Source organism: Protopterus annectens, chromosome 8.part0 (assembly GCF_019279795.1).
Source record: "Protopterus annectens isolate FY-2018-M chromosome 8.part0, PAN1.0, whole genome shotgun sequence".
NCBI lineage: Eukaryota > Metazoa > Chordata > Ceratodontiformes > Protopteridae > Protopterus > Protopterus annectens.
The window spans coordinates 1,227,446,884-1,227,472,589 of NC_056741.1; the positions used below are offsets into that span (position 1 = coordinate 1,227,446,884).

Genomic DNA, 25,706 nt, shown 5'->3' on the forward strand with positions numbered 1-25,706 from the left:
GAAGTTCTGAAACCCTTCTGACAGAGGTGACAGCTAGGAGAAAAGCAGTCTTCCAGGAGAGGTATCTTAGTTCTGCTGAAGCTGCAGGTTCAAAGGGTGGTAAAGTCAGTTTTTCCAAAACATAATTCAAGTCCCAGGCTGGAGTAGCTGGCCTTTTGGGAAGTCTGATATTAGAAGCCCCTCTGAGGAATTGTTTAATCAAAGGACGGGAGAACAGGGTCTGTCCTTTATCAAAATGAGCTGAAATGGCTGAGGCATGGATTTTAATAGAGAGACCACTATGAAGTAGCTCCACTAGGTAGTCCAAGATAAGAGGAATGGAGGGTTGTGAGGTATCGCCGCCTCTGGCCTGGCTCCAGGAGCAGAATCTTTTCCATTTTCCTGCCTAAGATTTTCTGGTACTGGGCCTTCTGGCCTCTGTGATAATGTCTAGGACCGGTTTACTTAACAGGGGGCCCTTGTTTGCCTTTAGAGTATTAGCCATGCTGATAGTTTGAGAGTCTGCAAGTCTGGGTGCAGCATCCACCCCCACCCACCTGAGTTAAGTCTGAGATCAGGGGGAAGCTGCCTAGGAGGGCAGTAAGGGGTACCAATGTCGTCTGGGCCAATCTGGAGCAATAAGGATGGCATTCAGTCTCTCCTCCTTTATTATGATCAGTACCTTTGGAATAAGAGGCAGAGGAGGGAATGTGTACACAAAGTGGGTGTTCAAGTGGAAGGTCAGGGCATCCACCTTCCATACTAAATGGTGATACTCCCTGGTTCAGGATTTTTTCAGTTGATGGCTGAGGTGCAAGGCAAAGAGATCCACCTCCGGAGTCCCCCATGCCTGAGTGATTTGTAAAGATTTTTCTGTGTAGCTACCATTCATGGGGGTCCAGTACGTTTCTGCTTAAATGGTCTGGCAGGGTGTTGTTGATCCCTGGTAGGTATTGCGCCATCAGGTGTAGTCCCATGGAAGAGGCAGTCAGCCAGAGGATCATGGCTAGGCTGCACAGAGGGTAAGATTGGGTCCCTCCCTATTTGTTGATGACCCACATTACTGTGGTGTTGTCTATTTTGACAAGGAGAATCCCAGGTCTGAGATGGGGTTTGAAGGATATCAGAGCCTTCTGCATTGCCATCACTTCCTTCTGGTTGATTGTGTAAGGGAAGGTGCTGGGCATCCCAAAGACCTTGGGTGCACTTGCTTTCTAGATGAGTGCATCAAGCCATGTCTGAGGCGTCGGTGGAAATGGTCTGCCCTGTTGGGCCCAGGGTGAATGGAAGAACCTTGTTCTGGGCACAGGCCACTGACCACCATAGAAACTCGGCCCTTATACAGGGGTCAGAGGGAGAGAGGTTTCTAGAGGTTGAGAGTGCTGACACCAAATGTTCTTTAGGTACCACTGAAGTTTTCTCATGTGAAGCCTGGCCAGAGGAATTAGAAGGATCAAGATGCCATGTATCCCAAGGCTTGCAGAAACTTCCTCGTAGCGAGTTGACTTCTGGAAGCCGGCTGAGAGAACAAACGCAGGAATCTCTGCTTTTCTGGGGACAGGAAGGCCATTTGGGATGCTGTCTCCGGCAGCACTCCCAAGAAAATCTTTCTGGAGGGTGTTTGCTTTGATTTCTTCTTGTTGATTGTGTACTCTAAGGAGGTTAGGAGTGTTTTGACAGAGGAGATCCTTGAGGAGCCTTTTTTTTTTGCAATCTGTCTGAATGAGGCAGTTGTCCATATAAGGGTAAAATGTATATTTTTCTGTCTGCAAAAGGCTATGGCCGGGGCTAAGCATTTGGTGAATACCCTGGGAGCAGCAGATAAGCCAAAGGATAATGCACAGAAAGAATAGTGGTGTAAAATCTTACCATAACCACAGGCGTCTTTCTCTTCCATGTTGCAGTATTCTAGTTGTGGGATTTCCTTTCCTCAGGCGACTCGTACATCGGCTTCTATACAAAAGCTTCAGCTTGGCTGTTGCAGTGTGCATTGGACGTCACACAATGCCATAAACCAGGGGCCTTAAATGCGATGCCTGCACACACAATCCTCAGAATTTCAAGGCCAGCAGCCACAGAGAATAAGACCTGCAGGAGGGATGCCAGTGGTTTTCAGGTGTGGGACCTGGTGTCCTACTGTAGTGTGTAGGTCAGGTAAGGGAAAATGACTTGCGGGAACTGATGGGTGGGAAAGAATACTGCAACATGGAAGAGGACATCTATGGTTATGGTAAGATTTTACACAACTATTCTATATCCTTCTATTCATATGTTGCAGTATTCTAGTTGTGGGAGTATACCACAGCTTATGAGGATGAGAGGGTGATGGTAATTGAAGAGGATTCAACAAATCTTGGCAGGATTGCCCTGGCGAATCCTGTCCGAGCTCTGGAAACTTGGTCAAGTTTGTAATGTTTGGTGAAAGTGTGGATAGTGACCCATCTGGCTGCTTCCATAATGGATGCAGTGTCTAGACCTTTCATGATGGCCCTGGAGGCAGCCACCACTCTAGTGGAATGGGCCTTTACTCCAACTGGAGGTTCCTTTCCATGGTGGGAGTAACAGAGGCAAATAGTTTTCCTGATCCAGCATCCAATGGTTTGCTTGGAGACTGCCTTGCCCAGGTGTCTAGGGTGAAAGGAGACAGAGCTGGTTAATTTTCCTAATGGTTTTGTCCAGGTAAACCTTAGTTGCCTGTGCACGTCTAGGGAGTGCAGAATCCTTTCCCCTTCATTAGTGGGGGAGGGAAAGAAAGTGGATAGATTGGTTTAGAGACAAGTCATTCACCACCTTGGACATAAAGGAGGGATTGCTTCTCAGGGTCACTCTGTCTTTGTGGAAGATGGTGTAGGGGGGACAGGCCATTAAGGCATGCAGCTCTGACACCCTTCTGGCTGAAGAGATAGCCACCAGTAGGACAGTCTTCCATGTACACATCTGTAAGGTAGAGGACCCAGCCGGTTCAAAGGAATGCTGGGATAGTTTATCTAAGATGCAGTTAAGGTCCCAGGGTGGAGGGATAGGTTTTTGGGGGGGTCTTCATGTGCAAGACCCCTTTAAGGAAGAGCTTTACATCTACCCTGGCCAGCACTGGGATTCCAGGGGCAGGGAGGCTGATATGGCCGAAAGATTAACTTTTACAGAATAAGAAGGGTCTTTTTTTTTTTTTTTTAAATCAATTGGCACAAGTAGTTTAGAACCAGGGGAACCTCGGGGGAGCTGGTGTCCCTTCCCCTTTGCAGACACCATTTTGTAAATCTTTTCCCATTTAGCCACCTAAGAGTCTGGGATAATATCTGTAAGTGTAGGTGTAGGAAAGTTCCTTTGTCTTGTGTTAGTAGGTCCACCTTGTAGGGTAACGAAGTGATTGCCCTTGGCTAGCTTGTGAAGTAGGGGGAACCAGTGCTGCCTTGGCCAGTAGGGAGTCACTAACAAGATTTTTGGTTTGTCCTTTTTTGTATTTTCAGGAGGGCTTTCTGAATCAGTGGGAATGGGGGGAAGGCATAAAGGAACTTCCCCTCCCAAGAGATGCTGAAAGCGTCTAGTCTCCATGCTAGAGGGGAGTAGGTTTTAGAGCAGAAGGTCTGCACTTGCCTGTTCTTGGGAGAGGCAAACAGGTCTATTTGTGGAGCACCCCACGAGTGGACTACATCTAGGAAGACCTCCCTTGTTCTGCATCCATTCGTGCTGCGGTGAGGAAGTCCTGCTCAAGAGATCTGCTTGGTGATTGTCCTGTGAGAAGATGTAGGCCGCCTGCAGGACTAGGTTGTGGCGAGAGGCTAGGTCCCATAACAGCAGGATTAGTCTGCAGTGGCTGAAAGGCCTTTGTCCCTCCCTGTTTGTTGAGGTACCACATGATCGTGGTGTCTGTCAATATCAGGAGTACACCTGGAACCAGCAAGGGAATAAAGATTTTTGGAGCTAATAAGACCGCTGTCATTTCCCTGACATTGACGTGCTTTCGCCTGTAGAGAGGGATGCCACTTTTCTTGAATCATGTAGGAAGCCAGAGTTGCTCCTCAACCTGAATATGAGAAATCTATATGCACGGTTTGGGTTGGGGTGGGGGTTGTAGTGGGAGCCCCGGGTTTAGTTGGACTTGCTGGATCCACCAGTTGATTTCTGTCTTTAGACAGGGAAGGAGGAGAATGGCTTGCTCTAAGTGATGTAGGTGTTGGGACCAGATGCTTTTGAGGTACCACTGTAGCTTGTGCATGTGCATTCTTGCTAGTGGTAACATAGGGATGGTAGCTGCCATTAAACCCAGGAGACTGAGAAACTGCCTTGCCATCACCTTCTGGGATAGGAGGGTTTCCTAGAAGTGAGAAGTCCAGGAGAGAACTTTGTCCTGAGGAAGAAAGGCCTACATTTTGTCTGTTCTGATCCTGCAGCCTAGGAAAATTTTGTCCTGGCCTGGGATCGGAGGATTTGGGAAGGTTGATGGTGAACCCTAGATTCTGCAGAAGGTACATGGTGAAGTGTAGGTGCCTTGAAAGAAACTCTCTGGATTCTGCCAGTATCAAGTGTCCAGATAAGGGTAAATCTGGATTCCTTGAGTTCTGTAGAAGGCAACTGCTGGGGCTAGGCACTTTACAAAGACTCGGGGGGCCGTGGATAAACCAAAGGGCAAGGCAGTAAATTGGAAATGAGAGGAAGGTCCGGAGAAATGCAAGAATTGTCTGTGGGAAGTCCTGATGGGTATGTGTATGTAGGCCTTCTTTAGGTCCAGGGTGGCCATGAAAGCTTTGGCTGAAATTAAAGGCAGCAGGATGGGGAGAGAAAGCATTTTGAACGAGAGTACCTGAACGTGAAGATTTAGTTAGGACAGGCATAAGATGGGTCTCCAGGGCACATTTTTTGGGGGGACCACGAAGATACAGGAGTAGAAATCCTTTCCTTCTTGTCCTGACGGGACAGGTTCTATAGTGCCTAGCTTTAGTAGGTCTGCCAGAACTTGTGGCATGAGATGGACCTGCTTTTGGGGGGGGGGGGGGGCCTTTCCTGTGTGTTTTTTTCTTTCCATGATAGGAAGTACCCTTTTTGGATAATGGTTAAGACCCATTGGTCTGTGGTGCTGGAATGCCAAAGGGGGAGACAGTGGGGAAGGCATGCCGAGAAGGGTAGGTGGGCAGGGAAGTCACGCATTACTGGGTCTTCCTCTGTCCTGAAAGGATTGTCTGCATTGATGAGGTGGAGCAGAAGGTCTGACCGTGGAGGGACTTCTAGACCCACTTCGAGATCTCGAAGAGGAGGCAGAAGACTGAGGATTACGCCTCACAAAGGTGACTTTAGCAGGGTAGTTCTATAATACTTGGGACTGGGGGACACCAAATGATGCTTAATATCCTGTAGTTCTTTACTTTTTTCCTGCAGATTCTTAGAGGTCTGCAGATTGTTTACCAAAAAGGACATTGTGGTCCAGTGGGGCATCCAAGATCTTGGACTTGAAATCCTCTGACAGGTTCTGAAGTCTTAGCCATGAATACCTCCTGAGGACAGAAGCAGATGCTGCAGATCTGACAGATGCTTTGGCAGCATCACAGCTGCAACTGATGGAGTGCCCGTCTACCTGTTGGGCCAAGGACCGTTTGGAGATAATGTTAGTCTTAATGGTACTGTCGGGCAAAGATGCCAGCATGGAGGAGGCTTGAGAAACTAAGTCTAGAGCATACTTAGTCATGTGGGTCTGACAATTTACGGCTCAGAATGCCAAAGTGGAAGGTGTGTATAACTTCTTTCCCATCCTATACATACACTTGCTACCTTTATCAGTGGGTAGGAGGGAGGCAGAAAGCAGCAGTCTACATTGCTTATCGGCAGTGGTGGCAATCACAGCTGGGTCAGCCAAGGGTGGTTTAACCACAAATTTCTGGTCCTCTGGTACTTTACAGAAGTGGTCAGGGCGCTTAGGGGCTGGAGGTTGGGAGTCTGGGGGCCTTAGAAGCCGAGTTGAAGGCATCCATATAAGCAGGTAGACCTGGAGGAACCGCCAAAGGGAATGGGTGACTACTTGCAGAAGCTCAAAGTATCTTTTTTGTGTGTGTCAGTCATTTGGGACGTATCCCATTTAAAGTAAACCGTCATGGTTTCACCAAACGTAATATCCTCAGGAGTAGAATCCCCTTCCACAGATTCATCAGGAGAGTAATATTCTGTGGAGAAGCAATCTGGGATGCATATGAAACAGAATCCTCTGAGGAAGAGAAGAAAGAATCCTGCTCTTCCTCCCTGACTTGAGAGGTCATGGGTGGGAGGGAAGAGACCGAAGCAGGCCTAGGGCGAGTGGAGGGCGCTGAGGCTGAAGGCCTGAGGGCCATAAAGGTCTGCATGAGAGAGGAGGTGAAAGCCTGCCAGTCTGGTATAGCTTTCTGTACAGAAGGAGGTAAAGCTTAGTTTTCTGCTTCTTTTTGGCCGGGGTGGAAGTAGGGAGCGGCCTGGCATCTGGTTTGGAGAGTAATACATCCGAAGTTTGGATCCCGGTTGGAGGTACCACCGAAACTGGTTCCCCCTTGACGACGGCAGTCACTGTCTGGTCAAGCTCCGAAGACATGCCGGTCATCGGCTGTGCCAAGGCTTCCTTTCAGGGAAGTCGTTGCAGTCGATGGATCCGCCGAGCATGCCTCAACCCCTAGATCAGCAGTTGGGAGGCGGAGCAGCAGGCGAGGAAGGGCTAGGAATCTTGGCCTTCTAGAGCAGAGGTTTGGGTGCAGCCTCCGATGCAGGATCCATTCTAAGGGCTAACCGCTTAAGGCGCTAGTTTTCAAGGTAGAGGTTTAAAGAGGCCAGGCAGCTGCGAAGGGTCTGCAGCACAAAGGATTGACAAATTGCGCAGGAGGAGTGATAGTGTTCCCGGCCTGAGCAAAAAACAAACCTATCATGGGCGTCCTTATGGGGTATCTGGCGCCTGCACTGGCACTTTCCCTTTTTACCTAACATCAGTTAAAGTCTACAACAACCAAGCCTAAGCAATAATCAGCAGAATAAGAAAAAACAGAAACCCAACGGGTTACTTATGTGAAGAAGATCGTACGATGCAAAGGTAGTCTGCGGCTGAAATATTCTGAGGATTGTGCGTGCAGACGTCACATTTAAGGCCCCTGGTTTATGGCCTTACGTGTGACGTCCAACACAAAACTAACAGCCAAGCTGAAGCTTTTGTATAGGAGCCAACGTACGAGTCACCTGAGGGCAGGAAATCCCACAACTAAAATACTGCAACATAGGAATAAGGAGGACATCTGAAAGTGTTGTGAGCCTGCTATGAAGCGAAGAAATTTTCTGCAGGATTCCCTTATGGGGATGTGGAGGTAGGCATCTTTTAGATCTAGGGTAACTAACCAGACATTTTTTTTTGTCAGCATAGGCAGCAGCTGCTGCAAATTTAGCATTTTGAATTTGGGGACCACCAGGAATGTGTTCAAAATGGCTAGATCCAGGATGGGGCGCCAAGTGCCCTCCTTTCTGGGAACAAGGAATAGCCTGGAAAAAAAGCCTTTACCTGTTAGATCTGAGGGGACAGGTTTAACTGCCCCTTGGGATATAAGAGTTTGGACATGTTTCAATGCCTCTGCCCACTGATTTGGAGGCAAGTACTGGAAATGTGAGCTTGTTGAAGGAGAATTTGTATCCCTGAAATATGATCTTTAAGACCCATTTGCTCCTTTGTTACAGAAAGCCAATTTTCTTTGCAGAGGGAGAGCCCTCTTTCTAGTTTTTGGCGAGTGAAAAGAAGGTGGTGGTGTGGGGGGGGGGGGACTCAGAGTTTTTGCCATAGAGGGATGGCTTAGAACTCCCTGCCTTTGGAGCGGAAGAGGTCCACTGTTTGGTTCTCTTCTTTCCCTGGGATAGGAGTCTGGGTGGTCTGTCCCTGCGGGGCTTACCTTGCCCCTATCTGCTGGGTGCAAAAAAGGACCAGTGTTTTGAGGGAAAATTCCTGCTGAACCCATGAGGTTGTACCTGAAGGAAATATTTTACTGTTTGCATAGATTTTGCTTTGTCTTCCATCTTTTTAAGCACTTCTGCTTTTTCTCCAAACAAGCGTTTTTTATCAAAGGGAGCATCAAATAATTTAGATATGACATGATCGAGGAGAGGTTGTTCCTCCAACCATGCATGTCTGCTAATGACACATCCTGACACTGCTGCCCTGCTTGAGGTTTCTAGGGAGTCATATCCACAGTGTAATGAGTGTTTAGCCACTTGACAAGTAGAGTGCAGTAAATCTGCTAACTCTTTCGAACTGGTAGTCAAGAAAGGTTGAAATCTTTTAATAGTTCTAAAGTGTGTTGTTGATATTTTAACATGTTGAACTGACAGTGGAGTTCTCTGATAGCCAAGGTTGCAGAGATGCACACTTTCTTAACTCACCTGTCCAGAGCTCTGGAGTCCTTGTCAGAGGGAATAGAATTCTTTGCATAACTAGCCTTAGCATCTTTTGGTCCCTGTGTAATAACCTCCTGGTCTGCAGCAGGATTTCTGTACAGGTATTTGTGAGAGTTCAGTACTCTAATACCGGTCAGGTTTTCTGGGAGCAGGGGGGAGGGCATCAGGAGTTGAGCTGGATTCATGGAAGACATCATCCACCTCTAGAATAGGAGGGATGGCCAAGGATCTGTGCTGGGGCAGGTCTAGAAACTCTGCCTTTTCTTAGACAGAGGGAAATCCTTGGATTCCCAGTGGAAATGTTCACTGAGGGTGTGAAAGGTTTCCCCAAAGGAAAGATCTTCTGGTGGGGAGGCAGAAGAAATGGATTCCTCTGCATCTAAATCCTCAAGCAGTCAGACATTCTTGTTCCTCTTCTAAATCTGAATAATCAGGCTCCTGTTCTGTCAGTATTTCAGGAGAAAGGTCTTTTCCTTTAGAAGGTGCACCCTTACTACCCCCGATAAGGGCCTCCACCATTTTAAGCATTTGAGCTTAAGTGGTGGTGGAGTAAAATGGTGGCTAGGGTAATTTTCCTAGGAGTGGCCTTGCTTCTAGGCTCAAGAGTATCCCTCGGTCGGAGAGAAACGGTAGTCTAAGGCAAAGATGTCGGTTTTTGCCTAGATTCGGTAGTGTAAAAAACCTCCTTGGAGGCCGGTGCCTGAGTCGAGGCTCCGGACCCAACCAAGGCAGAGACAACCAAAGACTTGAAAGACAGATTTCTGCAGCATACCGCTAAAGCTAAGTACCCCATTGGGAATCCTTTTTTCTTGCACTTACCAGGGTCTCAGTAGAGGCCTGCGAAGGCATCGAATCGGGCATCAGGGGCTGCAAAGGCGCTTCACTGAAGATCGGAAAACTGACTACCTGCTTTGCGGTAGAGTCATCAGAAGGTTTAGCCTTGTGTGGCCTCTCTCTAACTTTATACATACGTTTTTTAGGAAAGTCTATGGCTGGTTGGCTGACTGACACCATTTTGGAATGTGAAGACAGAACACGAAAATGGCTGCAAAAAGAGCTCTACAATGAATGGTTCTTGCGTTAAAGAGGGCACAGAACCGGCAACAGGGAATGTCATGGTCCAGGCATAAACAAGTGACGTAGTAGGAATGGAAGTCTCGGGTGTGGTACTTGCTTTCCACACGCGAAACAATTAACTTTTTCGGACACTGGTTAGTGCAAGAAAAAAGGATCCCCCAATGGGGTACTTAGCTTTAGATCTTTTCAGCTGTAATTTGCACACTGGTAGTGACCGACTGGCACACCTGCGAACTGCTACGGGTTCCATGGCAAGAAAGACTAATGTAATGGCGTCGGCTGCCTTCCTTTATAGCACTGATGACCTCACGTCAGACAAAGCGAAAGCAACCAACACAGAAAAACACTGACTCTGGTATTTGGGCCGACAGAGGGCTACCACAGCAGGGATAACCCACAGGTGATGACTGCAACAGTGGAACAGGAAGAAAGTACAGTTTTGTACCTACCATAAATGTAGATGTTCGAGTGCTAATATAGCTGCAGTCATAACAGATGGGTTATCCTGCCTTCAGGCGGGTCCTCGGTCGGCCGAATTCCAAAGTCTAGGTCCGGCGTTGGTTGTCGTCGCTTCTTCCCTGATGTCAGTGCGGCAAAAGAACCAGCCGACGCCATTTTCTTCAGTTTTTCTTGCCCCAGATGTCAGGTGCCCCCCAAAAAAAGGCAAAACATAAACTTATGTAATAATGCAATGTAATATAATCAAAAAACAGTAGTTTGCAAGCAAATACACCATAAAGGAATGCCCCAATCAGGTTGTATGAGGAAGTGTTTGTCATAAGGCCTGTCCCAAGAGGGGATGGAGGGAGGGAAACCTGGACTGCAGCTGTATTAGCACTCGAACATCTACATTTATGGTAGGTACAAAACTGTACTATGTTCATTGTGCATACAGCTGCAGTCATAACAAATGGGTAGAATCCCAAAGCTAAAAAGGGGTGGCAGGCACTAAGTGGAACTAGGAGGAGCAAGGATGCCCTGCAGGACTACTGTGGCAAAGCCCGCTCTAGATTTAGAGTATAGTGGAAGGTGATAGTGCTTGGAGAAAGTGTGCACCGAACTCCAAGTGGCTGCTTCCAAAATATCCTTGGTAGGAACCCCCCTGAGGAAAGCTGCAGAGGTAGCTGTGGCCCTTGTGGAGTGAGATCTGATGATTGTAGGTACAGTTTTTCCATGAAATGAGTAACAAAAGCGTATGCAGTGGGCTATCCATTTTGAAATTGTCTGTTTGGAAATAGCCTTTCCTTGAGCACCTGTAGCATAGGACACAGAGTTGCTCTGATTTTCTGAATGGCTTTGTCCTGTCCAAATAATAACAAAGTTGTCCGTGAATGTCCAAGGAATGTAGTAGCCTTTCCCCTTTGTTTTGTGGGTTAGGATAAAAGGTAGGTAAGTGGAAAGTCTGATTCAAGGCTACACTGGATACTACCTTTGGCATAAAGGAAGGGTTGGTTCGTAAGGAAACTCTGTCCTGATGGAAAAAGATGAACGGTTGCACAGCCATGAGGGCTTGTAGTTCAGAAACCCTGCATGCTGAGGTGATAGTCAGAAGGAAGGCTGTTTTCCATGACAAATATTGCAGTTCTGTTGAAGCAGCTGGCTCAAATGGAGGCAGGGTCAGTTTTTCTAAAATTAAGTTGAGGTCCCAAGCAGGTACTGGTGGTTTCCTTGGGGGTTTTATATTCTTAGCCCCTCTGAGAAACTGTCTTAAGAGAGGATGAGAGAATAAAGGAGGATCAGTGTTGTATTGTGCAGAAATGGCTGAAGCATGGATCTTGATGGAGGAGAAGGAAAGTCCACTGTTTAACATCTCAGCTAGGTACTGTAATATTTGAGGTAAATTTAGTACCCAAGGATTCTGGCCCTTTTTCTGATTCCAGGCACAAAACCGTTTCCATTTGGCGGAGTAGGCTTTTCTAGTAGAAGGTCTTCTGGCCTCCAAGATGACATCCTGCACCTCCTTAGAGAGGAGGGTCTGTTGGGAAATCAAGGAATCCTCAATGCGGCTAGATTGGGGGTTTTCAGCTGACTGTTAAGAGTTTTGAAGTTGTGCTGGGTCAACAGAAGAGGCACTAGAGGCAGGATCCATGGTGGGGAATGCGTCAGGCTCTTCAGGAGTGGATACCAGTGTTGTCTTGGCCAGTCTGGAGCAATGAGAATCATCTTTGGCCTCTCTGCTCTGGCTTTTAATAGAACTTTGGGCAGCAGAGGAAGAGGTGGAAAGGCATAGACTGTCAATGCTGTCCAATTGAAAGAAAGTGCGTCCACTTTCCAGGTCTGTGGATGATAGGTCCTTGAGCAAAATTTTTTCAGTTGGTAATTTCTGTGGGTAGCAAAGAGATCTATGTCTGGCCATTCCCATGCCCGAATTATCTTTGCGAAAACTTGAGGATGCAACTTCCATTCATGTGGATCTGTCATATTTCTGCTTAGGTTGTCTGCCAGTGTGTTTTCCTTCCCTGGCAGGAATTGTGCTTGAAGTTGGATTTGCAATTCCAGAGCCGTGTTCCAAAGGGACATGGCTAGTCTGCACAGGGGGTATGAATGAGTTCCTCCCTGTTTGTTTATGTACCACATCACTGTGGTGTTGTCTGTCCTTATCAATAGCTGGCCTGGATGCAGGTCTTTGAAGGCCATAATAGCATTTTGTACTGCTAGCATTTCCTTTTGATTGATGTGTAGGTGGCTCCTCTTTTTGGGACCATTTGCCCTGAATGCACTGATCTGTTATGTGCGCCCCCCCAGGCGTAGTCCGATGCGTCTGTTGTGATGATTTGATATGCTTGAGGCATGCAGAAGGGGAGACCTATGTTTCTTTGGCATGCTTGAGCCTACCACAGAAATTCCATTTGAAGACATGGAATGAGTGGTATAATTTTTTCCAAAGTGTGGCTGTGTTGAGACCATAAGTTTTTTAGGTACCATTGAAGTTTCCTCATATGCAGCTTTGCACATGGGATCAGCAGGATGCAAGATGCCATGAATCCCAGAGCCTACAGGACTTTCCTTGCAGTCAGCCTGGTGAAGGTTGCCATTTTTCTGAAGTATTGAGATAGCTGCCCTTGCTTCTCTGGCATGAGGTAGGCCATCTGGGTGTTTGTATTCAGGCTGGCACCCAGGAAAATTATTGCTTGAGAGGGTATTAGTTTTGACTTCTTTTTGTTGACTGTGTATCCCAGAAAGTTCAACAATTTTATTACAAACGCCAGGTGTTTCAGAAGTATGTGCTTGCTGTCCGCTTGGACCAGGCAGTCGTCCAGATATGGGTATATCTGTATCCCCTGAAGTCTGCAGAAGGCAATTACTGATGCCAGGTATTTCGTAAACACTCTGGGCGCACTAGATAAGCCAAAGGGCAATGCAGAGAATTGGCAATGGGTTGAACCTGCAAGAAATCTGAGGTGTCTTCTGCAATCTTGTCTGATAGGGACATGCAGGGTAGGCCTCCTTGAGGTCCAATGTTACCAGCCAAGACTCCTTGCCTGGCATGGGAAGAAGCTGCTGTAATGTGAGCATCTTGAATCTTGGTATGAGTAAATATGTGTTTAGGATGGCTAGGTCCAAAATAGGTCTCCAATCTTTGTCCTTCCTTGGTACCAGGAATAGTCTGGAATAAAAACCTTGACCCTGTTCTTTTGCAGGTACCTCTTGAATACCTTTCATGTCCATGAGAGCTGAAATTTGTTTTTGTGCCTCTGCCCTTTGATTTTGTGGCAGGTTTAGCATGCCTCTCATTTTTGGAAGGGTGTGAAAGTGGAATCTGTAGCCTCTGTCTATAATGTCCAGGATCCATTTGTCTTTTGTGACAATATGCCAATTTTTTGAAAATAATGCCAGTTTTCCGCCTAAAGGTGCTGCCATTAAAGCTTTGCTTGGCATGCAAAGGGGAAAGTCATTGTGTCTGCTTTCTGAATGACTGTGATCTATCTTCTCCACCTCTTGGTATAGGTGCTTGCCATTGTCTGGCTCTAAATGATCCTTGAGATTTCCCTCTACCCCTAGGGTGCCTGTATCTACCTCTTTGAGGTCTGTCCGTGGCTGGAAAGGACCAATTTTTTGAAGGCCAGTTTCTGCTGAAACGTGGAGGTTGAACCTGTAGGAAATCTTTCACTGTTTGCATTGATCTTGCCTTTTCCTCCATTTTCTTTAGTACCTCCTCAGCTTTAACACCAAACAATACTTGTGCATCTAGTAATTTAGCTACGACATGATCTGGTAAGGTTTGCTCTGAGCCAAGCATGTCTACGTATGACAGACCCTGTAACAGCAGCTCTACATGAGGCCTCTAAAGCATCAAAAACACATTGCAAGGTAAGTTTACCCACTTGCTCTGCACTATGCAACAAATCCTGCAACTCCTTTAAATCTGGTTGTTCAGGTTGTGTCATTTTGCTTTTCAACTGACATAACAAAAACTGTTGATACTTTAACATATGTAACTGACAGTTTAATGCCCTCATGGTTAAAGTGGCCGAGGTGTATACCTTTTTCCCCCACCTTTCTAAAGCTCTGGAATCTCTCTCTGAAGGTAATGGGTTTTTGGCAGTAGAGGCCTTAATACCCTTGGGACCCTGTGAAATAGTTTCTGGGTCAGCAGCATGGCTTTTGTATAGGAATTGATGTGAATCAGGAACCCGGTAATACTGGTCAGGTTTAACAGGAGCTGGAGGTAAAGAATCTGGGTTGAGGCTGGCTTCTGTGTACAGATCATCTAATATATCCAAGACAGGAGGGATAGCCAGAGGCCTGTGCTGAGGAAGCAAGAGAAAATCCCTGAGCCTTTTCTTGGAATCTGAGTAATCTTGGCCTTCCCAGTGAAAGTGTTCCCTCAAGGTATGTAAGGTTTCTCCAAAAGAATAGTCCTCAGGGGGGGAGACCGAGGGAATGGACTCCTCGGCATCAGAATCTTCAAAAGGGGAATATGAATATTCCTGGTCCTCAATGTTCTGAGGTAATAGAGGCTTGGTCGGAAGGGTAGTCTTCCTCCACTCTGGGCCTTTTGTCCGAGGGGGGGTTGAGAAACCCTGATAAGAGTAATCAAATCCTCGGCCATTTTGAGCATCTATTTTGTAGGCATGGGGCCTTGAGAGGGGCTCTGTGGAGCTTGTCTTTTAGTTTTCATGGCTGCTTTAGATTTTGTGAAAGCCTTAATGGAAAAAGAGGAAGGCCTGAAGACACCTTGAGAGGTGGCAGGCCTTTCTAAACTGAGTTTCCCCGCCAAGAGTGGCGTCGGTATCTGTAGTCGGAGTGGGGGCCGAGGAGCCTGCGACCTCGGGCACAGAAGACACCACTAAAGAAGTGTCATCGGTACCCAGGGGCTGCGTAGGCGCCTCACTGAGAACCGGAGCACCTGTAGCCGGCTTTAGAGTGGTGTCGGTAGAAGTCGCGGACCTCGTATGTCGGTCCTTATCTTTGCGTCTTTTACTCAAAACTGGAGTCGGAGTATCCGATGACAATGTAATTAAATTGTTTTACCAAAATAGTGTTGGGCGAACTCTGCCCGACGCTTAAAAGTGCGTTTGTTGAATCTAGCACAAAAACGACAGGCCGAGACGTGGTTGTCTGGGCCTAAGCAAGGAATGCAGAAGGAATGGAAATCCTTATGCGGTATTTGCTTCCCACATGAAATGCAATTATTAACTTTGTCTGACATCGGTCTGAGGCAAGAAAAGTTTCCCCAACGGGGTACTTAGCTTTCAAGAAGACTTCGGCTGAAAATTTTCGTAAATCTCAGGAGCTGGCCGACTGGCACTTGCAGACTGCTTCTGCCTTGGGCACCGCGTGGCAAGAAAGACTGAAGAAAATGGCGTCGGCTGGTTCTTTTATACCCCTGCCGCACTGACGTCAGGGAAGAAGCGACGACAACCGACGCCGGACCTAGACTTTGGAATTCGGCCGACCGAGGACCCGCCTGACGGGCAGGACAACCCATCTGTTATGACTGCAGCTGTATGCACGATGAACATCATGAACCTGTTACACCACACATCCTGATGTCAGCAGAGGATGTTTGTCGGCTGGGAAATGGAGGAATACTCAATCTGGCCAGAAACAGGCTTCTGCAAGGCAGCAAGTACTAAAATATAGTACTGCAACACTAATCATGATCAGACGTTCAAGCTACAACAGGTAATTGCAGAAAAATGAGGATGAAACACGTCTCTGAAGACTTTGTTAAAGAATAAAAGAATGAGAAACCACAAGAGATCCAAAGTGAACTACAGTCAGCAAAGTAAATACCCTCAAAGAAAAGTTGGTCAAGCAGCTCACTTTAATCCACTATAAATGCATTGCATGTTAAAATGCTGTTAATGTGCTTTTGTTGCTGCAGAGGTATTTGATTTTTAACTTCCATTCACTGATAAAAAGAGACTAAACAAAAGACTTAAGCAAACCAAACAACCACAAGTCGACCCCTGGTAAAGCAAAATTAAGTAAACACAGTAAAACCTATAATAAACAAAAATCAGCTGTTTCCTTCTTAAATCATCTTCATCCTAAAAGTGACAGAATTCAATCGGCAATTTATATTCCTAAGTGACTACCGAAAACCTGACAATATTTACATCAGGAGACATACAAAGTCTTCATATTCAGTCAGGGATACTGTCAGAAATGTATGCATTTTACAAGTAATCTCCGTGGTATCCCCGAAGTCTCAAAACAACCCTATAGTGGGGTTGAAATGTACGCATTTTAAGACATGAGTCCCTTAGACACACACACAGCAAGTACAACAGGCCTCAAAGAATCAAAGCAAGGGCTATGGGGGGAATACCAAGGTTACTACCCTAACACTTGAAGACTGTTACTTTTCATACTTGGATCTATTCAGCACATCTAGAAAAGTAAGATAGCAAGCAATCATGGAGAAGCTGGAGCTCATTCTCACTGCAACCTCCAAGAAGTGCATGCAGGCTCCATCCTGTTATAAGAATAATACAGATCAGTCAAAAAAGGTACCAAGCAGATTTCCTATAAATGTCAACTGCAGGGTACAGCCCTCAAAATGGCCGAATTATGCAAAAGCAAAACCCAAATGGGTCGGTCAGTAATCAACTTGTGCTTTTTCAGTCTACTTCAGCCAAAATGGGATGCAATCTTACCTCAAGACGCACATTAAACTGCTGGATTAGCTACATATAGCTAAACAGACCAAACAGTTCTACTGTTGACTATGAAAAATTCTTCGAAACTTGGAAGTTAATTCTAAAAATAGTGTAAATGAAAAAATATCCCACACTTCATACACAAGGTTAAAAGCAGATCTGGCTTAACAAAAGCTAGTGAAAAATAAAATTTGAATAGCCCGCTTCCTGCGTCAGTACAGCACAAGTACTCAAAACCAACAAAAACAGTAGTCTGTTCCACTCACATGGTACTGATCCAGACAAAATAGAGGAAAAGCCCTATAAAGCTTGGCCAGTGCAACAGTATTAGCCCTCATTATGACTACTAAAACATTTTCAATTAGCTGCAGCTATTGTTTTGCAAGAATCAGATACACAAGTACTATGTAAATGCACATGTAAAATAAAAACTCCATGCAACTCTAGGCATCCAATGCATTTTTCTAAAAGCTTTAAGATACAAGACAATACTCCCTGAAGTCAAAGGCACAAAAAGCAAGGTGTACTTTTCCATGTGAACCAGGCACAAACTGTTGTGTTTTGTGTGTTTTATGTTCTTCTTTTCCTTGCGTCATTAACAGAGAAGTACTTGTGTTTTCAAGTGCAGCAAAGCAACCTGATTGGCTTCCATCCATCGTGTAGCGTCCTGCAAGTGATTAAACTCGACGAAGGCGAAACCCCGGCTCTGACCTGGAGATAGCATTCAGACAGACGCAGTGTGTTAGTTACAGCTTTTCTTTGTACATACTACTAAGCCTTTCTTGCATCAGATACAAAGTACTACCTACATGGTCAAACCATGCCACAAACCACATGTTCAAAGTTGCACAGTTGGGAGAGAAAGGGGATGCAAAGGAAGCTCAAGCTAACTTCTTCCTTCACCACAGGGAAAACTGTCTTACATTTCAGTGATGGGCATTATCAGAAAGGAAACCACCTTTCACCTTGAATCTCAGTATTTTTTTTTATACCTGTGCCAGATTCATACCTAATAAAATGGTCATAAACATACTCCACAGCAATGAAAAACAATGAGCAAGTCTGTGCGGACACATTTTAAACCACTACGTCTATTACTCAAATATAATGTTTTGGCACAGAACCTGTGGAGATAGTCAAAACTGCTCTCCAGAGAAATTTCTGACAAAAAGCATACTTATATAATGAGACACAGACCATGTTATCTGCTTGGCAGAACTAACTACGTAAGCCAAAGGGTCTGCATCTGCAAATATTCAAAATTTTGAGATGACTTAACATTCCACTCTAAGAAGTTATAGTGGGGGAACTGAACTTTAACTGAAGGGAAAGCCATCAACAAAGCTGTTAAAATACTTACGGGAAAGGAGCAAACTAACTAGTGCTGTGGAAATAAAGTTTATAGACAAACTCAGAAGAACATCCTGTGCCTTGATGGCTAAAGCAAAAACAATCTCGGGATGCTTTTAAAAGAAATAATCTTTACTGCCTTGAACAGACAATAGATAACACATTGGCAGCTATTCAAAACTTAAACGTTGATCCCGTTGAATAAATAAAACACAGTACTTTTAAGTTCTAATGAAATGTACAGACCTTTTAAAAAAATCTTAGTTCAACAAACGTCTTAAAGCATGAATCAAAAACCATACTATTGACAACTTCCTGACAGAAAATTATCAGGAATTGTAAAAAGTACATCATCCTTTATTAGAAAGGGTCAAATACATCCAAACAGCACCGGAAAATATTTAAAAATGCAACATGTAGCACTCTACATAATGTATTCAAGAAAGTACAATTGCATACCCAACTTTCCATGGTAGTAGATGCTCAAATCACTGCTGCAGTATTCCTTACTTCTCGGACTTCGCTGCTAGATGTCCTGTCCATCCAGCCAGTCTTCAAATGCTCAGGGTTTTCCTTGCCATGCATGGCATTCACTTACCCCAGTCCACGTCCTAGCATGCATTACAAGTGGAATGTACACCTGCACCATTTTCAGAGCTACATTGACCAAATTAAGAGACCATCCAAAGGCACAGTCCCAACAAGAGTAGCCCGAGGCCAATATTATAGGCAGTCTTATGACAATTATGTGGAACTCTGGAAGCAGAGGTAGGCTAATACCACTGTCCCACCTCAGTCCCTACCCTGAGACCATCCTCAATCATAAAATACCAACAGTATGGGGAAAGGAAGGAAATAAGGTGAAGTAAACAGGGCCACACTCCAACCACTAGCTGGAGACGAACAGCCTCTCCATTTGGGAAGACAGGAGGGAATCAGTCCTGTAAGAGTGACCAATTTGACCATTTTTGCTACAGTAAGTAACCTACATGACTGCTCTATGTTTATTAGACAACTGTTGGAGCAACTATCACAGCTTAGGAAAAATGGGTAGTGAAATGATGGGTGACCACTGCAAAGGACCTCCTAGTGGCAAGCTTTCTTGCTTCCCTGACATTATCAGGCATGTCCTCAGAGTATTGGGGTCAAAATAGCATCAAGATTTTTATTTATACTGTAAGCTACAGTGTTTGCAGACTAGTGTGTACAATAGATCCCTTGTACCACCTCAGAAGGTCCATGACCAGCAATTGCAGATTTCCTTCAATTTCAAGGATTAGGGAGAACCAGTGCTGTCCTGGTAGGAAATATTTTATTAGCATCCTGGTCAGTCATTCCTAGCATTTTGAATTACCCTTGGTATAGGAAAAGGAATAATTGAGCTCGTGTGTTTTCTAGAGAAGTAAACAGATCTGTCTGAGGGACACACTGGGGTACAACATGAAGACCTATTGGTGCAATACCCACTCATGAGGGTCTGCTGTTGCCCTGCTCAGCTGGTCTACTACTACACTCAGCTCTGAGGGGAATGCAAACAGCCTTGGCAGACATTTTATGTTAGACTTCCAGCTCCCATGCAGTCACTGTTAGCCTGCAGAGCTGGTAAGATCTTATCCCCAGTTTGCTGATGTGCCACCATATGCTAATGCTGTGTCACTACCTGCAATATTTCTTGTCCACAACTGGCTGAAGACCCTTAATCCCTAGATAAAAGCTAATACGTCTTGCTGCTGTGTGCATTCCTCTGCAGGCGGAGCTAGGCCCAGTGGGAAGTTGAAGGCATCTGTGCTGGTGGCCTGGGGGGAGGGGTTTTGTACAAAGGAGGCCCCACAATTTACAATGGTCCACCAATGGAGTTCCTCTGCGACAAAGAGGAAAACTGTTATTTGCTGGTTTGGGAAGCTCAAGTGTTGACTCACCACAGACCTCAGGTACCACAAGAATTTGTGCATATGCAGCCTAGTATGTGGGACTATCAGGATGGTGAAGGCCATGAAACCAATAACTCTAGGGAAATTCTGTGGCTGTGGCCAACCTCTGTGCTGTCAGGTACAGGAAGTACTAAGCACTTCTATCTTGCCCTACGACAGTAATGTCTTCTGGGCACAAGTGTGCAGAAAGGCCAACAGGAAGACCACTTTCATGATGACACCAGATAACTTTTGAAAGTTAAGGGTGAACCTCAAGCTCTGCAAAAGGTCATGAGTGAAGGTTAGGGCTTTGAGTACTTATTGCCAAATCTGCCTGGATTAGGTAGTCAAACAGGTAAGGAACAAACTCATATGTCCTGTAGTTTGCAACAGGATATTGCCAGATCTGGGCACTTCGAGCAGACTCAGGCAGTAGAAAGCCCAGTGGGCAATCAAACTGGCTAATACGCCAACCTGCTACAAAGAATCTTAAGGAAGCATCTGTGAATGGGACTGCTCAAATAAAAAGTGTCATGTCCAGGGTCTTCAATTGTGCCCATGGGTGCAAAGTGGCACATATTGCAGATTTAGCATTCTGAACTTTGGTACCTTCAATAATGTTCTGCACCTTAAGAGGTCTAAAATAGGAATTAAAATGGCCTCCTTCCTGGGACTAAGTCTTGAACAAAATCCTTTTCCTTGCTGAAGAGGGGGAATCATCTCCATAACCAACCCCCCCCAAGCAGGAGGGGTCACTGGGTGGAATAACCTTCTCTTCCCCGATTAACGCCTAAAAGATGACAGCAGCTGGATCACTGCACTCTGTAACCTTTAATTATCCATAGTACCCAAGAGTCTGATGTTATGCTTTCTAAAGTAGCGACACAAGAAGCAGCCTGCCTGTTATCGTGTGGATGGTGGTGGTGGTGTGAACAGAGTATCATACAGTCATGGCTGATCTAGGATACTGGACCCTTTTGCCTCCCAATTGTGTTTCATCCCTCTGCCACCTCTTTCAGAACTGAGCTCCCACCCCACCTCTGTTCTTTGCTTTAACTGTTTATGATAGAAAAAGACCAGATTAAAGGGGTAATTAATGCATACCTGTGCAGTGGGAAGTGAAACAGTTGCCTCACTCACTGCATGAACTTGACCTTTTCCATCTTTCTGAAGACTTAACAGGTGGGGCCCCAAACTACAGATTCCTCTAAAGTAGGACACTACTGCCTTGACATCCTCTGGTGGGGTGGGGGTAGGAGCACGAGCACAACCTCAACCAGGCATGTCTTATTAGTTAGTTGCAGCAGCTCCCACATGTGATAAATGCCTGGTAACTTGGGCAGCTATGCAAGTGAACAGTTTAGCTCCAAATTCTGTATCCAGCACTTGAACCTGTCCCCCTACAGGGTACAAAAGGAACTTGCTTGTATACAACTGGCAGTTGACAGCCTTGAAGGAAAAGGCAGTAGAATTACACACACACTCTATAACCTGTCTAGGATTCTGCTTTCCTTATGAAGCATCAGGTTGGATGCAAATACCATCTTTGATTCATTCTAAGTGCCCACAGTTACCACTACAGTATCGGCTACCACATTTCTGTAAATATATTTCTCATTGTTGCGTTTTTCACAATTTAAGCGGTTGGGAGTCAGAAGCTTGGGATACAGCTCTGAAAGTATATTTCATAGCTTTAAAAGCAGGGCAGTCGCAGGATTTGTGTTAGTATGCATTTTCTTAAGGAATACGAAGTTTAAAACACAAAGGTCTGTCATTTACCCCAGAGGAGGTGAAGAATTGTTTTCTGTTATCTTTTGCTAGGGCTACGGCAGAAATCTGATGGCCAGTTAAAGAGGAGGCAGGTTAGACAGGCCGGATAAGAGGAACTCTACTGTACAAGAGTTGCTAGTACATGTCCAGTAGTTATAAGAGTTTGTTTTGAAGATTAAAAAAATGGATAGCTTTCTCATGCAACAGCTCAGAAGTCACTCTGGACAAAGAATAAAGTGGTGCCAAGGCTGACCCTGCCCTTATGGAAGACCACAAGTCTCGTAGCTCTGACTCTTGTTTAGCTAAATTAATTGCTACTAAAAACAGTTTTTATTTCCAGGAAAGGAATTCCAGAGACAGCTGCAATGAGCTCCAATGGTACCACTGATAAATTCAAGTCTAAAGGTGGGGATATACAGGCACCTTGGTCAGTTTTTTGCAGTAGTACCCCCCCCCTTTTAAATATTGCTTCCCCCAATCTGACAATGACACTTAAGGAAAAACAAACCACAATAGCATGCAGATGCATCATGATCCAAAAGGTAAGGTCCTTACAGAAAATTTCTGCAAAGGTATTGCAAGACTAATGGTTCTGTGCTTGCATGCTCTCTTGGGTTTGTACCACTTAAAAGTTCAGACAGTAGTCCTCCATTAGGCTAAGTAACTTTTCTTCATGTTTATGATGGTCTCAAAGGACCTGCCCTTAAATTATGCTTTGGGAATCCATACTGCTAGCTTTAGTATCCTCGGCACTGGGTGCACATGCTCCTCTGCCTTAGGTCAGCAATATACAATGACAAGGAAAGGTCACAGGCCATTCTGCGACTATGTAACTCAGCAGAAAGGGGGGGGGGGGGTTGTTAGGGCCAATGTGACATGACCAGCAGATCTCTTGCTCTGTTTACCCTCATCTTTTACAGCAGGCATTTATGTGAAGGCATGCTAAATATATGCACCACCCAAGCTTCTAGGCTCTGGAACATAAACCAAAAGGTCTCTTGCAGTGTGTGATTCTAATCCAAGAACTATCAGAGGGTAAGTCCACACCATCAAGAAGCTACACTTAACTCTCAGATCTTACTTCCACTAACAGCTGTCAATACTACCCACTAGTAGTTTTAAGTAATGATTTTAGTGCCGTCACAGAAACAAAGCAACAGCACATATGTAACAGTGTACAATTTTTACAAAATATCTGACAAATATATTCACGCATACATACATTTAAACTACACCTTTTCTCTTATTCCAACATTTTTAATATACCAGTTTGCTTCATTTCCCATAGCACATTACTAACCCTTAACTACATACATTCTACACATTGTAAACTTCAGACAAAACTGAATATCACGCTCCTTAAATCTTTCCATATATACTTAGTCCCATTTTTGTCAACCATATCATCCAACCAGGTTTCATGCCCACTTTCCTCATATAGCCTTAACCACCAAAAATGGAGAAAAAAAGAAGTTATGTGCTCACCATAAGAGTCCATCTGTGTTGTTGATTCTCATTTGTCTTCAACCTGAGGGACTGGGATCCGGCAACGAACCTGACTCGGCTGCATACTTGAGCTTTGGATCCAAGCTCCTCCCCTGCCCATAATGCCCCCGTCTCCTTCATCCCCTCAGATCAAGTTTGCTGCAGAAAACAGCAGTTATCTCAATGTAAAAGAATACGCCCAAACAAACTAGCATAACCACAAAAGGTCTAACAAGGGAAAAACAAGCCAAAGGAGATGAAGCTAAACCTTTTCGATCCGGTACATTATGCAGCTCACACAATGCAGGGGACAGCTGAGGTCAAATGAGAATCAACACAGATGGAACAGCATGGTAAGTACATAAACTTCTTTATCTGATGTTCTCATTTGATTTTCAACCTGAGGGACAGTCCCCCCAAGCTACCAATGAACCCTGGGAGGTCCTCATGGAAGGATATTCCGGATCACGGCTGAGCCAAAGGATGCCCTGCCCCTAGAAAGATCAAATTCTAATGGGAGATAAATGTATGAGGAGACACCCTGGTAGCTGCAGAGCAGATATCTAAAAAAGACCCTGGACCAAAAGTCAGCAGAGGTGACAAAAGACCTAGTGGAATGTGCCTAGACATGCCCTGGAGGAGATGACCCTTTGGCATGGTATGCCAAGGAGATGCAACGCAGAAATCCATCAAGCAATAATAACCTTAAAAAATGGTTTAACGAGGAAGGGTTAAGAAAAAGATAGAGTTGATCAGACTTGCAAAAAGATTTTGTTCTATGCCAATAAAAGCACAGCTGCCTATGAACATCAAATAAGTGCAACTTGTACTCTCACCCTTATTCTGACACTGGAAAAAAAACTGGCAAATGAATGACCTGGTTAATGTTAAGACTGATGCCTCCTTTGGCAGAAAAGTGGATTAGCTCACAGTGATACCCCATCTTTATGGAATACCATACAAGGGGGCTTGATAGATAAGCCTTGGCTATCAGAAACACTCTTGGCTGAGGCAAATCTCAACTAAAAAAAAGCAGTCTTCCACGGCAGTAAAATACAGTTGTGTACAATTACCATAAATGTAGATGTTCGAGTGTATTCACTGTTGCAGTCATTACATTTGGGGTAATCTGCTGGCAGGTTGCCCTCAGTTGGCCTGAATTCCAAAGTCTTGGGTCCTGCGTGAGTTGCTGTCTTCTCTTCCATGACGTCAGGTCGTCAGGGGTATAAAACATGCAGCCTACGCCATTTTCTTTAGTTTTTCTTGTCCCCGATGTCAGGTGCCCCCAAAAAGGTGGCAATATTCTAAATATTTATATATACATGTATACATGCATCACTATAAACTTTACCTTCATCTACAAGCAAATACACCACATAGGTTGTAGAGGACAGAGAAGGAAAGATAAACTGTAGAATGACAGGGGGATGGCGGGAGTGTAACCTGGACTGCAACAGTGAATACACTCGAACATCTACATTTATGGCAAGTGTACACAACTGTACTAAGCTCTTCGTGTTTCACTGCTGCAGTCATTACATTTGGGTAGAATCCCAAAGCTATGGGTGGGAGGCTGCAGCTAAACAGCATTAGGTGAGGCTATAAGGCCCTGCAGCACTGCAGTGGCAAAGCCTGCCCTGGACATAGAGTAGAGAGGCAAATGGTAATGCTTTGTAAAGGTGTAAACAGAACTCAAAGTAGCAGCCTCTAGAATGTCCTTGGTTGGTACTCCTCTGAGAAAGGCTGCTGAAACAGCTGCAGCCCTGGTGGAGTGAGACCTAATGCCCTTGGGCACAGGTTTGCCATGGTGTAAGTAGCAGAAAAGTACAGTTGTGTACCTACCATAAATGTAGATGTTTGGGTGTATTCACTGTTGCAGTCATTACACTTCGGTTATCCTGTTGGCAGGTGACCCACAGTCGGTCCGAGTTCCAAAGTCTTGGTCCGGCGTCAGTTGCTGTCGCCTCTTCCCTGACGTCAGTGCGCCAGGGGTATAAAAGTTGCAACCAACGCCATTTTTTTCAGTTTTTCTTGCCCCAGATGTCAGGTGCCCCCAGATATGAAGGCTGTAAAGATAAAAATATCACTAGTAACCAAAATCAAGGCTGTAAACCAAACCAAAAAACACGGCAGCCCCGGGAACAATAAAGGATGTCCTCTGAATTCCAATGTAAACCAAAATACGAAGCCAGCACGATCAATTCAGTTAATTAAAACAGGTTTAATATAGCTACAGAATACAACAAAGAATAGACACTGATTGAGAGCTTTCATCTCCATTCGGAGACTTCTTCAGAATCAATTAAACAAAAAATACTAACATCTTGTATATATCCATATAATGGGCTGGCAATTGAATAATTGGTGTAACTTTTCTTAAAGAACCATCTAACATACCACCAATACCATACACTATATAATTAAAATATATAATGAAACATAGCATAAGCAATTGAAAAATAAGTGAAAAGAAATAAAAAACCCAAATATCATAACTACATATGATCCTACACCCTTAAATTACTACAATGTTAAAAAATGTGTAGATAAAAAATGTATAAAAAATGTAAAAATATAAATATGTATAAATGTATATATATATATATATATATATATATATATATATATATATATATATATATAT

The 25,706-nt window shown here is 44.8% G+C and overlaps 1 protein-coding gene across 2 annotated transcripts in view; it reads right to left on the reverse strand.

The window, feature by feature from the left end:
• The window catches only part of LOC122809322 (RNA-binding protein 10-like), a 1,914,178-nt gene that overhangs the window by 1,410,718 nt on the left and 477,754 nt on the right, over positions 1-25,706 (reverse strand). For both annotated transcript variants that reach the window (XM_044080723.1, XM_044080722.1), the window contains exon 7: positions 17,185-17,258. In XM_044080723.1, the coding sequence (XP_043936658.1) occupies positions 17,185-17,258 (74 nt within the window). The remainder of the gene's footprint in view (positions 1-17,184; positions 17,259-25,706) is intronic.